This window comes from Limulus polyphemus, unplaced genomic scaffold, assembly GCF_000517525.1.
Source record: "Limulus polyphemus unplaced genomic scaffold, Limulus_polyphemus-2.1.2 Scaffold1970, whole genome shotgun sequence".
Taxonomy (NCBI): Eukaryota; Metazoa; Arthropoda; class Merostomata; order Xiphosura; family Limulidae; genus Limulus; species Limulus polyphemus.
In genome coordinates, this window is record NW_013667580.1 from 134,785 (window position 1) to 149,982 (window position 15,198).

The 15,198-nt window shown below is 35.1% G+C and overlaps 1 protein-coding gene across 2 annotated transcripts in view; it reads right to left on the reverse strand.

Annotated features, from left to right (window-relative positions):
• LOC106465517 (N-acetyl-D-glucosamine kinase-like) overlaps positions 1 to 15,198 on the reverse strand; it is a 29,575-nt gene that overhangs the window by 10,071 nt on the left and 4,306 nt on the right. Inside the window, exons 2-6 of one of the 2 annotated variants that reach the window (XM_013925744.2) lie at positions 15,026 to 15,110; positions 13,252 to 13,350; positions 11,375 to 11,516; positions 4,078 to 4,188; positions 2,363 to 2,475 (exon numbers count right to left, since the gene is read on the reverse strand). In XM_013925744.2, coding sequence (XP_013781198.2) covers positions 2,363 to 2,475; positions 4,078 to 4,188; positions 11,375 to 11,516; positions 13,252 to 13,350; positions 15,026 to 15,110 — 550 coding nt within the window. The remainder of the gene's footprint in view (positions 1 to 2,362; positions 2,476 to 4,077; positions 4,189 to 11,374; positions 11,517 to 13,251; positions 13,351 to 15,025; positions 15,111 to 15,198) is intronic. The other variant, XM_022393430.1, reaches the window with a different exon arrangement.

A 15,198-nucleotide genomic window follows, 5' to 3' on the forward strand; every position in this document is an offset into this window, starting at 1 on the left:
CTATATATATATATATATATAGCCTCCTACTGATTGTTATTTAACCATAACCTAGGATTGACGAAATTACTATAGTCAGCCTTTTCCTCCATGTTCATGAAGCTGGAGTTTAACACAATTGCTATAGCAAATTTCGAACTACTTATTAGTTATAATTCATCAGGTTAGAGTAATTTAGTTAGTCTTATATTACTTACTAAGGTTGGGATCTATCAGATAGACTGTTTATTATTTTAATCTAACCGGAGACAGGGAGCAGTCCGTTAGTGTAGTTACTCCTTTATTGGGTAAAAGTTTGTTTGTTTGTTTTTGAATTTCGCGCAAAGCTACACGAGGGCTATCTGCACTAGCCGTCCCTAATTTAGCAGTGTAAGACTAGAGGGAAGGCAGCTAGTCATCACCACCCACCGCCAACTCTTGGGCTACTCTTTTACCAACGAATAGTGGGATTGACCGTCACATTATAACGCCCCCACGGCTGAAAGGGCGAGCATGTTTGGTGGGACGGGGATTCGAACCCACGACCTTCAGATTGCGAGTCGAACGTCCAAACCACCTGGCCATGCCGGCCTGGGTAAAAGTGAAGATGCAGTTGGCATCTATTAAATCAATGAAGTTAATCTCTGACTTTTGTTACATAACCTGAAGTTGGCGTTTATTAGATAACCTTGGTTAATCTTTCACTTTTGTTACTTAACTTGAAGTTACCGTTTATTAGATCAATGTAGTAAATTTTTCACTTTTGTTTGTTTGTTTTGAATTTCGCGCAAAGCTACACGAGGGCTATCTGCGCTAGCCATCCCTAATTTAGCAGTGTAAGACTAGAGGGAAGGCAGCTAGTCATCACCACCCACCGCCAACTCTTGGGCTACTCTTTTACCAACGAATAGTGGGATTGACGGTCACATTATAACACCCTCACGGCTGATAGGGCGAGCATGTTTGATGGGACTGGGATTCGAACCCGCAACCCTCAGATTGCGAGTCGAGCGCCGTGCCGGGCCTTCACTTTTGTTACTTAACCTGAAGTTACCGTTTATCCGATCAATGTAGTTAATCTTTCACTTTTGTTACTTAACCTGAAGTTACCGTTTATTAGAGCAATGCAGTTAATCTTTCACTTTTGTTACTTAACCTGGTCGTAACTGTCTTTTACATACCTATTATGCTTGTAATGGCAACCGTTTCGTTCTAAAGCATATAAGAATTCCTTACAAATCAAATTATAATTAGTCTTTTAGTTATTTAATAAGTTCGTGAGCCTTAGTCTAAACAAGAATTTTATTGAGAGATTAATGATAATAATGAAGTATGATTAACTATATTTAACAGAGGGAAAAATTACTATGGATGATAGATTTAAAAAGAACAACAACACTTTAATGATTTCAATAAAAAAAAGTTGTTGTTTTTTATTAGAACACTGAAAAAATAAATTAAAATAATTCAACCCGTTCATTAAAACGAAGGATTTCTTTGGAATAACAATAATAATAATAATAATACTTTCGATTAATTCAGAACCTCAATAAAAGTTGAAGAATAGTCTCATTGGGAGTTTGTTAAAAATAAGAGAAACATGGTTCAGTAATTTCTATAAGGTGAAGGAACTACAGTTGTCGGATAAAGGGACACTTAAGAAAGTTTTAGCATAATCCAAGCACTTATTGGATAAATGGATATTTAAGAAAGGTTTAGTATAATCCAAGTACTTCAGTGGATAAATGGATACTTTAGAAAGGTTTAGCATAATCCAAGTACTTCAGTGGATAAATGGATACTTAAGAGCGGTTTAGGATAATCCAAGTACTTAAGAAAGGTTTAGGATAATCCAAGTACTTCAGTGGATAAATGGATACTTAAGAGCGGTTTAGGATAATCCAAGTACTTAAGAAAGGTTTAGGATAATCCAAGTACTTCAGTGGATAAATGGATACTTAAGAAAGGTTTAGGATAATCCAAGAACTTCAGTGAATAGAAGTATTTACATGAAAGACTACTGTATATATTTCAGAAAAGCTCAGTAGTTCCAATAAGGGAAAACATTTGCATTTATGGCAAGTCTACGTAAGTCTTTATCTGACACCATCCCTAATTTTGAACTACTGATCACAAGGATGGCAGCCAGTCAGCAGCACCTTAACACACATCGTCCACGCTAAAGGATTGACTGTCACTCTTATAACACACCCACAGTTGTATGTCTGGAGAATATTTTGCGATATCGCATGAATGAAGGAATGAAATTCGTTGGAATACTGATGAAAGTGAAACTTAGTATAATGAAATGACTTTAATAAAAAAAAAGGCATATAGGTTATAAGATAAGGCATCAGTGGGACAAAAATGATAGGTATCTTACCTGAAAATAATTTAGGACAGTGTTTTTTACAGTGGCTGTGCTATATGGCACTGATAAGTAGTTGTCTTCTGCATTCAGCACTGTTTTAACCGCCTTCAGAGATATCCAGAAAGCTAGAGAAAAAACAGAATCGTTTTATTTTGATTTGTCTAACAAAAAGTACAATGTGGGAAAAGTTACTTTATTCTAAGTCATGATTGTTTATATAATAGTATGTTGAATATTTTTTAAATGATCTATCTATCTATCGTAAAACAAACCACCATTACGATACTTTCTCGCTCGTATTCGCACTTAATCTTTGCTGTTGAGGGATTGTGGTTCTGTATATGTATATCATAGCCTGGCATGGCCTGGTGGTTAGGGCGCTGAACTCGCAACCTGCGGCTTGCGAGTTCGAATCCCTTTCACCGAGCATGCTTACCCTTTAAGGCGTGATGGCGTTATAATGTGACGGTCAATCCCACTATTTGTTGGTAAAAGAGTAACCCAAGAGTTTACGGTGGGTGGTGTTAACTGGCTGACTTCTCTCTAGTCTATCACTGCTAAATTAAGAACGGCTAGCGCAGATAACCCTCTAATATCTTAGCGCAAAATCCACTCCCCCTCCCAAAAAAAACAAACATAAAACGCTGTACATAATAATTCACTTAAAGTGCTCGAATGTGCTTAAAAAAGTCTTCCAATATATATCAAGTTTTAGATTGTGACTCGACAAAAATAAGAAACATAGCATTGATTTCATGATGGTTCACTCAGAAGGATATTAGTACGGTTAGCATAGATTTCATGATGGTTCACTCAGAAGGATATTAGTACGGTTAGCATAGATTTCATGATGGTTCACACAGAATAATATTAGTACGGTTAGCATTGATTTGATGATGATTCACACAGAAGGATATTAGTACGGTTAGCATTGATTTCATTATGGTTCACAGAAGGATATTAGTACGGTTAGCATTGATTTCATGATGCTTCACACAGAAGGATATTAGTACGATTAGCATTGATTTCATTATGGTTCACGCAGAAGGATATTAGTACGGTTAGCATTGATTTCATTTATCGTGAGTTCGATTTTAAAAAAAACTATTCGTTCATCTTTTCAGTTGGTTTTGCTATGGAGACTCGGGTGTGTCAGCACCCGAACAGATGTTAAGGAGGCCAGAAGAAACTGCCTTCAGATCTAGCCAACAACTCACAAATGGTAATTTGAAGTTCCTTTAAATCACTCATATGCCCTTAACTCAAATACAATAGAATAAATTAATACATTAAAAATTTATTGTAAGAATAAAATAACAGTGTTAAGAAAACGCACTACATATTTTAAACCTGAACAGCACCTTATGTGACACATGGACCAAACAGAAAGGTGCAACGGCATACACAGTCCAATACGCTAACTCTGGGCTACGAATGAAAAACAAATTTAAGAATTGTCACAAAATAGTTACTATTATATTTTAATAACAATTGATTTTTGTTTGTTCGTACGTTTTTTTTTGTTTTTTTTTGCTTATTTTTCCCTAGCGGTAGTTAATTGTAACTATAAATCAAGAAGAAGAGTCTAATCTTAGGATTTTATACTGCAAAATCAATTAGACTTATAAAGCTTTTGGGAGTCAAAGGTTTCACCATCTGCATCACATGGTAGAATAACAGCATTCAAATGGGATTATTTTTATCAACTAAAATTAAAAACTTCTCACCTGATGCTTCGTCACCTAGCAGGTGTCCCCACCCCCCACAGCGAGCAGATGATCCATCCGGGTTCACCACCAGAGCGTTCGAGCCTGTCCCTGCTATTAGTACTAGTCCTCCTGCAGGGGAAGAGGCTTGGTTAGATCGATCACTTCCACGTACTGATGGTCAACAAATTACTAATATGTTTGGTATCGTGAAGTATCACAAAACGATCATGAGCTATTTAGCTGACCGGTAGTATGTAATGTTATAGGTCAAAGTCATAAGCTAATACGTTGACTGACAGAGAGAAATATCACGGGCAACATTTTACTTAAACAAGAGTAGACGTTTTACAAACTAGCACCAAATGTACTAACATATTTTCATTATGTGGTCTATATGTTGTAGTATAATTACATTTTCTGACCAAACTTTAAGCCACATCACATACCGTTCACTATAATTGGGATACATATTAGGTAATTTTGTGTTGTGGGCTGTCACGTCATTAATCTAAAGAAATTACTAAATTAAAAATGCAAAGTAAACTCAGCAGTAATCAATGGGATTAATTTCAATAAAGACGGAATTTTTTTTTACCATCTCTTATGTTATTAGAAATCCTGTAGTTAAACAAGTTTTGGACCCATAAGCAGTTTAGAAAAATGAGTTTTAAGATATAATATGGACCCATCGTTTAGTTTAGGTTAATGTTAAATATTCAGTATATATTCACAAATAGTCACTATGGCGTTCTGTTAGACCTAAAATAACACGTCATTTCCGTACACAGATCAAACCCATTAGTAAGATCTTACGAGTTAACAGTCTTCTTCAGGTGTGGTCATAAACTTTGTTCAATAGTCTGCATAAATACGTCGGTTTGCACCTAAAAATCAGAGTGTCGTATATAGTAACTAGCAGAAACACCTCCTTACAGGCCTCCAGGGCTGACGAGAGGGGGGGACAAGGGGTTCAGCTGTCCAGGGGCCCGGGGTCTGCTGAGGGGCCCAGCAGTGGGATATTCCTAAGCTCACTAGAAATGCATACTACTTTGTGAGTTTAAATGGCTACTGCTTTTTCGTGGATTCATGAAGAAATTTGTCAACTAAATTTTTTAATGAAAAATCAGCAAAAGTTAATAAATAGAATGAAAGGGGGGGGGGCGATGATATTACTGACCCCGGCTCTGACGCCCCTGCCTATGGACTACTATTTTACAAACGAATAGTGGGATTCACTATAACTTTATAACGCCCCCCTCCCCCCCCCCCGGCTGAAAGAGCGAGTATGTTTGGTGGAACGGAGCTTCGAAATCGCGACCCTCAGATTGCGAGTCAAGCGTCCTAACACCTGGCCATGCCGGGCCCTGATATAATCAAACCCTCACGTACAGTCCTAATGAAAGTCGTGTTATTGTGGTGAAGAGAGTACTTTTATTTACAATTATGTTCTGTGATAAATAAATGGGTGTTGCATATATACCGTAGTTATTTTATAATTGTCTAAGTCTTCAATATCCAAAATGTGAATTTTTATGGACTTTTTTTGTGGTGCCATTCACTAGATGGCGCCACAATGTATTTATGATTTTGGTCACATACATAGATAGATAGATACATACATACACGCTATATCCATTATAGTAAGAATATGCATAGATGTAAGCAACAATGTGCATGAACGGTCGAAAGTGGCCGAAGAGAGCGCATGCTGGGCAAAGAAACATGATCGAGTAAAGACTGCTGTCACTACAGTCGTTATCAAAGAGTGACTTTACATAAAATTCAGCATGACCTAGGTATAACAAGTATTTGACATAATTAGGTTTATTATAGGTTTATACCTCACTTGTGTACGAAAAGTTGAAAGAACTGCAAGCGAGTTGAGGTAATTTTGAGATCTAATGACGTCCTGTATTCATAGTAATATTTACAATAATATTATTGCCATTTTATTAGGCTAGTTCAACGTTGAAGATGAATGAAGAAAGTATTCTTTATACTTGAATGTGAATGACAAACCTCCATAAACTTAGGCGTAGAAGTTATATATTTGAATAAATGATTATCACAGTTTCATATTTTTCTGTTCTTATCTCTTTTACTGTACAGGGTTGAATACCTTTTATCAAAAATATTTTAGATATGCATAATAACCAAGTCACGTTAAATGGGTAGAATGAGGCTACCGAAAATCTATCGTTTATGGAAACAGTATGTACAGCCCTTTACGACGCAAAATATTTACACATTCAGATCATGGAAATGTGTTCAGATCGTGGATTTATAATTTCCAATATGGGGATATACCTTGTACGTAATGGCATTGGAAAACTCAGAAATATGAATGAACGAACTTGGGACCATCTAGAAAGACCTGCAACAAGTCGTATTCTAGTCGTGGTAAGTAAAGTGCGGCATTTTGTAATAAGTTAGAATTCACGAACATAAAGGCAAAATCCGACCCAGGCAACACTACGCAACATAATCAAGAAGAATCTACATCTAGCAACAAGGCCAATAGGGTATAGGTTCAACCATTACAAAACTCAACTAACTGGAAAATGAAACGGGTAATCATGCTATTCCATACGAAAACATACTGCTCAAGTTTCCGAATGCGGCATCTACAGACTTCTGTGTAATTGGTTTGTTAAAACGTGCGCTGGGAAACTTTATCCTCGTACACTAGATGTATTGTGGAAAGCTTGTAGAGAGGAGTGGTCTGTCTTAAACATGACAACCTTAAGACAGAGATTTTTGAAATGAAAAAAAACACTGTAGGGTTATTGTCAAGAAGCATGTTGTCAGATGCAGCATGATTAGCCGTGGCGACATGGACTGTAATATGGGGTAAGGCTCCAAAATAGTTATTAATATAACGTATTCAATCCTCTGTTTATTTAAAACGTCTTTTCTCTTAGCATGTGTTTTTCAGGAAACTGTCGAAAAGGACAGGATTTTATGACTTCATAAAAATTATGCAAAATAATTGGTGGAAGGGCTTATGGATTTTGTTTAATGTAATACCTAGTTAAGAATTAAGAAAGATTCGTATTATCTCGTTTCTAAAAAGACAATCGTTATATTCAATTAAGTATTAGAAAGAACTGTGTTTTTTTTAATTCACACAAGGTTTTGTCGGTTGTACATAGTAAAACTGAGCCTTGATTCTCGTATCTCACCTAATGATGCCGGGTAAACCTTATGAAACGTTGTGAATAAAATAGACAAGAGTTTTACTATGTACAAACGATAAAAAAAAACTTGAGTGAATCATTATGTTGAAGATGGCCGGTTCCTTGGACCAATCCAGCGCTTTGGATTAAAATTTAAGCTTTTTCATTAGGACTCAATTCAATTACTTTTTAATTAGCTGCTTTAAAACACGATTATGTAAATATGCAGGCAATGTATCTCCACTGGATCATCATAGACAAACATTTTGTTGAAAAAATAAAATCCCAAAAACGTAAATTCATTTTTTTTTCGAGTGTCAGAACTAAAATGTAGCTTTTGCAGTAAAATTACTCTATAGTTTCATATATAATTTACAGAGTTCATTTTTTGGCTGAGTAAGTATTATATATAATAATTGAGTTACAAATACACACAATAATCAAGAATGAAATGTAATGTTTTTAGAATTACAAGAGTATATACAAGATACACGTTCTAGGTCCAATTTTATAAATAAAATAAACTACTGAGTAATTTTTTATAATAAATTCCATTACTGTGTGTGTGTGGTTAAGTTTAAACACGTTTGTATTAAAATTGATAAAGTTTTCCTTATAGGTGGAGCTAGCAGTAGGATTTCTTACGAGAATATTTTGATGATGCACATAAGAACATTATAAAGTTGGTTCAGTTTAAAAACGCTCAACAAAAGAATCTTAATTGTATGGTTTTGATCAACTTTTGTGAAATCAACTATAATACTTTGTGCACTTAACTCAATATTTATAACTGATTGTTTGCTTTGGCGCAAAGCTACACAATATATAGCTCATCTGCGCTCTGTCCACCTCGGGGGAACCGAACCTCGGAGTTTACCATTATAAGTTCGTAATCTTACTGCTGAATCACTGGGGACATTTCTTTTTAGCTCAACGTTCACTTGTCTGAGATTTCTAGCAGATATAATATATATATATATATATTTGATGATTTAATTTCGCACAGAAATATTTGAAGATATCGTTTTCTTACGATTTCGACGCCTTTGTTTGTTTTGTCAAATGAATCCATTTTAAACAATAATGCATGTGCTTAGAGAAACATGTATATTTGAATATTCAGTGGATTTTATCTCGTACTTTTTGAGAGGAGTGAATGAATATATCAACCTTTGATAGAGAAAACTATAACGCGGCCGACACGACACGCGTAACTTCTCTCGACAGAGTTCACCAACTTTTACAAGTGGCTGGTTGAAATATTTCACCGTGAGAAATATTCGGTTAACGCCCTTTCATTAAGAGCTTGTCATTGGATACTGGCGTCCTAGATTCCAATCGCTTTCGGAGATTTTGAAACATGAGTGGTCAATGTAACTGTTTTCAAACATTGGTTACGCAAGCCTGATGTTTAGAAGTCTCACGCAGAAAACAGAGTTAAAGTCGTCATGTGGGATAAAACATTGTAATACTTTCCAAAAAAACTTAAACTTTTATCATTCACAAAACAATTTAATATTTATATGAGATGATCACATTTCCGTTCCTACAACAGAGCCTCCCACACCACCACCCGTCCGTGTCTCAGTACCAAGTCTACAGGCTTTCAACGCTAAAAATCGGGTATCGATACCTGGGTCGGGCAACGTATAGATAGCCCACTGTGTAGCTTCCTACCACTTAGAACTAGAGTAATATAACGATCCACGGTGCTATATTTCCTGAAAACGGTCAAAAGCACATAGTATATTCAAATCACCAATCGGATAATGAATTCACTTCCGTTCCTACACAGCTTATGATATCCATATGTTGTGCTTGTTTAACACCCGTTTCTCACTCTCCATCTTGTGTTATTTATAATTTCTGATAATATTTGATGCGTTAAAGTTCCGCAATAGTGACGGCCTGTGCTGTCCATATTTCTTGTTTTTGATAGGTCATTGCTCTCTTTTTAAATTTCTAGTGTTTCATTCACGTGCCGAGTTATACCATATCTCTTTTTTTTTCTTCAAATACCAATGTCTTTAAATTGCTTAGAAACCTTATCTAACGTAGTAGTAACAACTGTAAAATCGCAACTTGATACGGCCAAAGGAATAAAAATAATAGTTCTCTGTAGTACTTAAAGCTACATGAACCCCAATTTTTAGCGTAAGTAGCCCTCAAATTTACTGCTTAGCCACCAGTGGGTACATGAAATAAAAACTAATATAAAGTAAAAAAAAAAGTGATTAGCTTGCCTTGTTTTGGGAACTGTGTGTACTGAAAATATGTAAAGAAACCAACGACATTAATCATCTTTAAAATTCGCATTCATCAATCTAGCTTGCAACAAGCCACTTAAAATTGAACACGTATATCAAAAACTTCTTCTATAAATCTAAGATGAATAGTAAGATTTAAAATTCTGTCAAAAAAAACCCAACAAAAAACACCATTTTTGTTTTAACCTTCCGCATGGTCGAATTAATAGTCTTTAAAACAAAATAAAATCACGTCATGTACGAATTATTGGTTTGTATGTGTACCATTTTTAGAATGTTTCAAATATTATGTTAAGGGTTTGTTTGCTTGTAATTCAGCACAAAGCTACACAATGGGCTATCTGTGATCTGCCCACCACGGATATCGAAACCCGGTTTCTAGCATTGTAAGTCTGCAGACAATATCGCTGTGCCACTGGAGGGCGATGTTAAGGGTATGGGTGTCTACGGCGTGTAATATAAGCCTTTAGAAAATCAACATTGTTTAAACTGAGGACTATTGAACAAAAATATAACGTTCAACTGAAGAGTGCATGTTGCTATAAATGCAAAATGGAGAAGGGGCACTGAATTTTATAGAAGCTGTTTTGGGACTCCTACAGGGGTGTACCAGATTGACAAAGTGAGGTTTAAAGCTAAAATGTGTCTCAATATCCCCGGAAACCGGATTTCGATCCTTGTAGTAAACATCACATAGCTAGCTTATTGTTTAGTTCTGTGCCTAACAACAAACAAAAACTTACAACTAAAAAAATGAATCAATTAAGTCAAAATATATATATTTGAAACAAAAACATAATAAATATGACTTACAGAGTAGCTTATTAGTCTTAATAAAAAAAAGTACTCGTTTAAAAATCCACATCTGTCATAAGAAAACTTAACCTAGATGTGTCAAAATTATCTTTAAACAAATTGGAAAACGAAACATGTGGACAGAATAAGGCCATTTTTACGTAAGCTTTAAGCTTACTAGGTCATTTGTTGAGTTATAAACTGAAAGTACGCCCCCTCGGTACCCTTTTTTACATTTGTTTTACGTCGAACTGTAAAAAAAAAAAAGTAGAGGTACTGCCCACGTAGACAAACTGTAAATCATTCGTCTCTTCACTGACAAGATTAGTTTGTTTGAATTTCACACAAAGCTACCGAGGACTATCTGCGCTAGCCGTTCCTAATTTAGCACTGAAAAACTAGAGGGAAGGCAGCTAGTAATCACCACCCACCGCCAACTCTTGGGCTACTCTTTTACCAACGAATAGTGGGATTGATCGTTACAAATAACGCCCACACGGCTGAAAGGGCGAACCTGTTTGATGGGATGGGGATTTGAACTCGTGATCCTCAGATTGCGAGTCGAACGTCCAAACCACCTGGCCAATAAAACGGCCATTCTTGTCGGTGAATTGCTAAGACTGGATTTTGGCTTGGTACACGACTTTAAAATATCTTCATGTTGTTGTTTTTTTTTGTTGTTGTTGTTGTTGTCAGCGTTTTGGTTAAATTTTAGAACAGCAAGTCTATGGACAAAATACAATATTTTAGAAACACAAAGTTCCAATATTTCCTTTGATAAATTACAACGGTTGCTGAGTTGCAACATTTTAATGCCAAAATTTACCCACAATTTATATCACAAATTGGCTAAATTACAGTACATGTAAACAAACAAATATTTTGAAATCATTGTTTTGATGTGGTTTTATAGCAGCAATATCATTTTTTGAGCCAGTAGTTAACCATCTATGGACGATGTCTTAAAATTTACTTATATTCAAGAGAATCCTCAGTAGCGCGTTTCCCAAGAATATTATTATTTTGAAATTAAGATAGTTTCAATTCAACGGCAGTACAAAACGCACCATTACTTACCTTTTGGACTAGCAGTTAGGCCTGACCCAACGGCATCACTAGCAACTATGACAGTCTTTGCCAGGTTTGGATAGCGACTGCTTAAATCTTCCTCCAACGCTCTGTTCATGTCCTCCTGTTCACAACCACTCAAGCTCAAGCCCTGCAAGGTATACAGAGATGAAGGTCAGGGGAACGATATCCATCTAGAATTAGCTAGCTTGTAAAACATAACTCAGAAAATAAATGTGTGTAAATGAATGGTGTTTACTTTCACTCCATGGAAAAGGATCATTTCGAAATTAAGTTAATGGCGATGAGATCAAAACATCTTGCTTATCTTGTATTTCTTTTGCTGCGGATGTTGCCTTCCCAAAACGCAAGCATCCTTAATATTCCAGATGTTCTATCTCCCGTTTTACCGTTTCTGACGAAGATATTTTTATTATTATAAAGCTCTTTTATGAACTTATAGAAGGTTAACCATACTTTATTTGAATGATGTAATACAGTAGTGTCTCGCCACAGATGCGAGCCATGGCGCCCCAAGGGACATGTTTAACACCCGAATATTTGGTTCCCCATCATGCAACAGTGAAGTAGTTCCAAGGACAGCACGGGAACAGAACATCCTTCTTGTAAAGCGCGATTAACCTCATTATAGTCGTTTCATGAACTATTTTACTCCCAATAAAGATAAGCGCAATAAAAGATCTGGGTAGACGAACATTTAGTCTTAACGTTTAGAGTTTATCCAGAAATAAAATCACACACGCATTAAAAAAAAAAAGAAGGCAACAATAAAAGTACAAACGACATAGAAAGGTTGAAAAATATGTGTTACGAGGCAAAATAATTTTTTGAAATGTATTTTTCATCGAAATTCACATACGTTTTGTTGACATATTGTCGTTCAAATACGTATATGTTTTACTTAGTTAATGCCATTGAAATACCTATACATGATTTATTTGGTTAATTGTCGTTGAAATAACGATATGTTTAATTTCATTAATGTCGTTGAACTGCCTATATATGTTTTATTTGGTTAATGTCGTTGAAATACCTTTATATGATTTATTTGGTTAATGTCGTCGAAATACCTATATATATGATTTATTTGGTTAATGTCGTTGAAATGCCTATATATGTTTTATTTGGTTCATGTTGTTGAAATACCTATATATGATTTATTTTGTTAATGTCGTTGAAATATCGATATGTTTAATTTGGTTAATGTCGTTGAAATACCTATATATATATGTTTTATTTGGTTAATGTCGTTGAAATACCTATATGTTTAATTTGGTTAATGTCGTTGAAATACCTATATATATATGTTTTATTTGGTTAATGTCGTTGAAATACCTATATATGATTTATTTGGTTAATGTCGTTGAAATACCTATATATATGGTTTATTTTGTTAATGTCGTTGAAATGCCTATATATGTTGTTTTTTTTTGTTAATGTCGTTGAAATACCTATATATGATTTATTTGGTTCATGTCGTTGCAGTACCTATAGGTTTTGTTCGTTAGTGACGTTGAAATGTCTATATATGATTTATTTGGTTCATGTCGTTGCAGTACCTATGGGTTTTATTCGTTAGTGACGTTAAAATGTCTATATATGATTTATTTTGTTAATGTCGTTGAAATATCGATATGTTTAAGTTGGTTAATGTCGTTAAAATATTGGTATGTTTTATTTAGTTAACGTAATTTGGCAAATACGTTAATATCTTCCGGGGTAATACAAATGAAGGTTGCCATAGATACGAAGCCGTCGTTATTTTCGGTAAACTTCGTTCACACATACAAAGGAAACTATTAAAGATACTTTGGGAAAAACATGAACAAATTTAGCGTTTTAGAAAAGAGCAAGTTGTAACTTACCAAAGCTGAGAATCGTATATCTTCATTTAAGCCTAATTCTTCTTTCGCTCTGTCTACCATCCACTTGATTCTAGCTTGACATTCACTTAACCCAATCAACTAGACAGAAAAAACGAAAAAGAAAACGGAATTATTTTTTAATTCAAATATCTAAATCTCAAGTTAAAGTAATCCAATGTAGCGATGTTAATATTATTCAACCTGTCAAGATACCATGAATATCGTCCATATTTAATCGTTTTCAGGAATACGCATGTACACACAAACACACAAATCAACCTCTTATTTTGAAAGCTACTAAAAATTATCAATATATCTTTATATGAGACAGAAACAACAACAAAAACACAAGGTAAAATTGAAAAGAGAATCTGTGATGTCGAGGCCTAATGCATTCCTTGTGTAGTTTTGCGCTTAACAACAATGAAACAAACGTTTGTTTTATTGTTATGCTGCAATGTAGTTTATAAATGCACGATCGTGGAGTATTATTACGAGTATCCTGTAATACTCCCACAATTCAGCCAGATTTTGGTCGTTTTTCGATCTTCTCAATGTTTATGTAAGTCCATATAGCCTCAAGAATATTGGGACTTTGTGCACGCCAAGCGATTGTTGTGAGTGTGCCGCCAGTCATTTTTCATCTTCAGTATATCATTTCACTACCTTTGCTATATGCTTGGGGTCATCGTTTTACTGGAAGATGAATTCTCGCCCGGTGAGTCGTGTTCTTGAGTGGATAGCACGATAGATCAGAATTTGCCTATACTAGTCAGCAGTCAGAGCGCCGTCACTGTTGTGTGAACCACCAACACCGTTTGCTGTGGTAAGTCTAATATTTGTACTGATATCTCACCATACTTCATTGTAAATGTTGTACAACCGTCTGATAGACTGTCCTTCATTGTTGTTGAGCGTTTCGGTCTTGGATTCATGTGTAAATATCATGTCTCCAACTTTACTTATTCCACTGTATGAGGTCCAATGTCCATTTCAACCTTTTGAATATTTCTTCTTAGCAGTGGTTTTCGAGTAGCCATACATGTCTATTTAGACCATTTATTGTTATTGTAAAAAATGTTACTGATGATTTTTTCAATTTTTAGGGAGTCCCCCCAGGAGCTCAGCGGTAAATCAACAGACTTATAAAGCTAAAAACCCGATTTCGATACCAATAGTGGGCAGAACACAGACAACCCAGTGGGTAACTTTGCGCTGAACAACAACCAAATATAAACTCATTTTTAGAGATTAGTTTAAAAAAACTCAATATTTAATACAGAAATACTTAAGAGCATTGAGCAAAATGTTGATAAATTATTTGAATCGCTCATTGAGCTTCCTAAACAATAAAACAAAAATTAAAGATATACACGTTGAAACATTATAAAATACGTAAAATAAAAATTGCGATATGCTATTCAGAAAGTAAAGATACAAATATTCGGCTTGTATGACGAATTAAATCATGTACATTTAATCTTACGTATAAAAGAAACATCAGAAACTATAAAAATAACCTGTATAGCGAATTCCATGAGATGCGTAAAATCCTTACTCAAAGCATACTTTCCTTCCGGACTGGAGTAATTTACATAATAGTCCTGCCTTTGAATATTAAGAATACTGTTAATTGTCAATGTCTCCTATTACTATACCATTTAACATCCAATCTAAGATCTGTACATATCACAAGAATCACCTAAGTTGAGAGTGCTAAACCTGAAAAAAAGTGAAAACGGTACATCATGACATTGAAATATTTCCCACTTACCAGGTGATTTGTTGATGGTCCCTCAACCAGCGCCAACAGCCGTCCGTCGCCACTAACCACCACCAGTTGTGATAAGGAAGCCCCGCTGAATGTTTCACAAAACATTTTACAAAACAAAGATTTAAATACAATGGTAAATAAACACAATTCGTCTAAAAAAAAAAAAAAAAGAA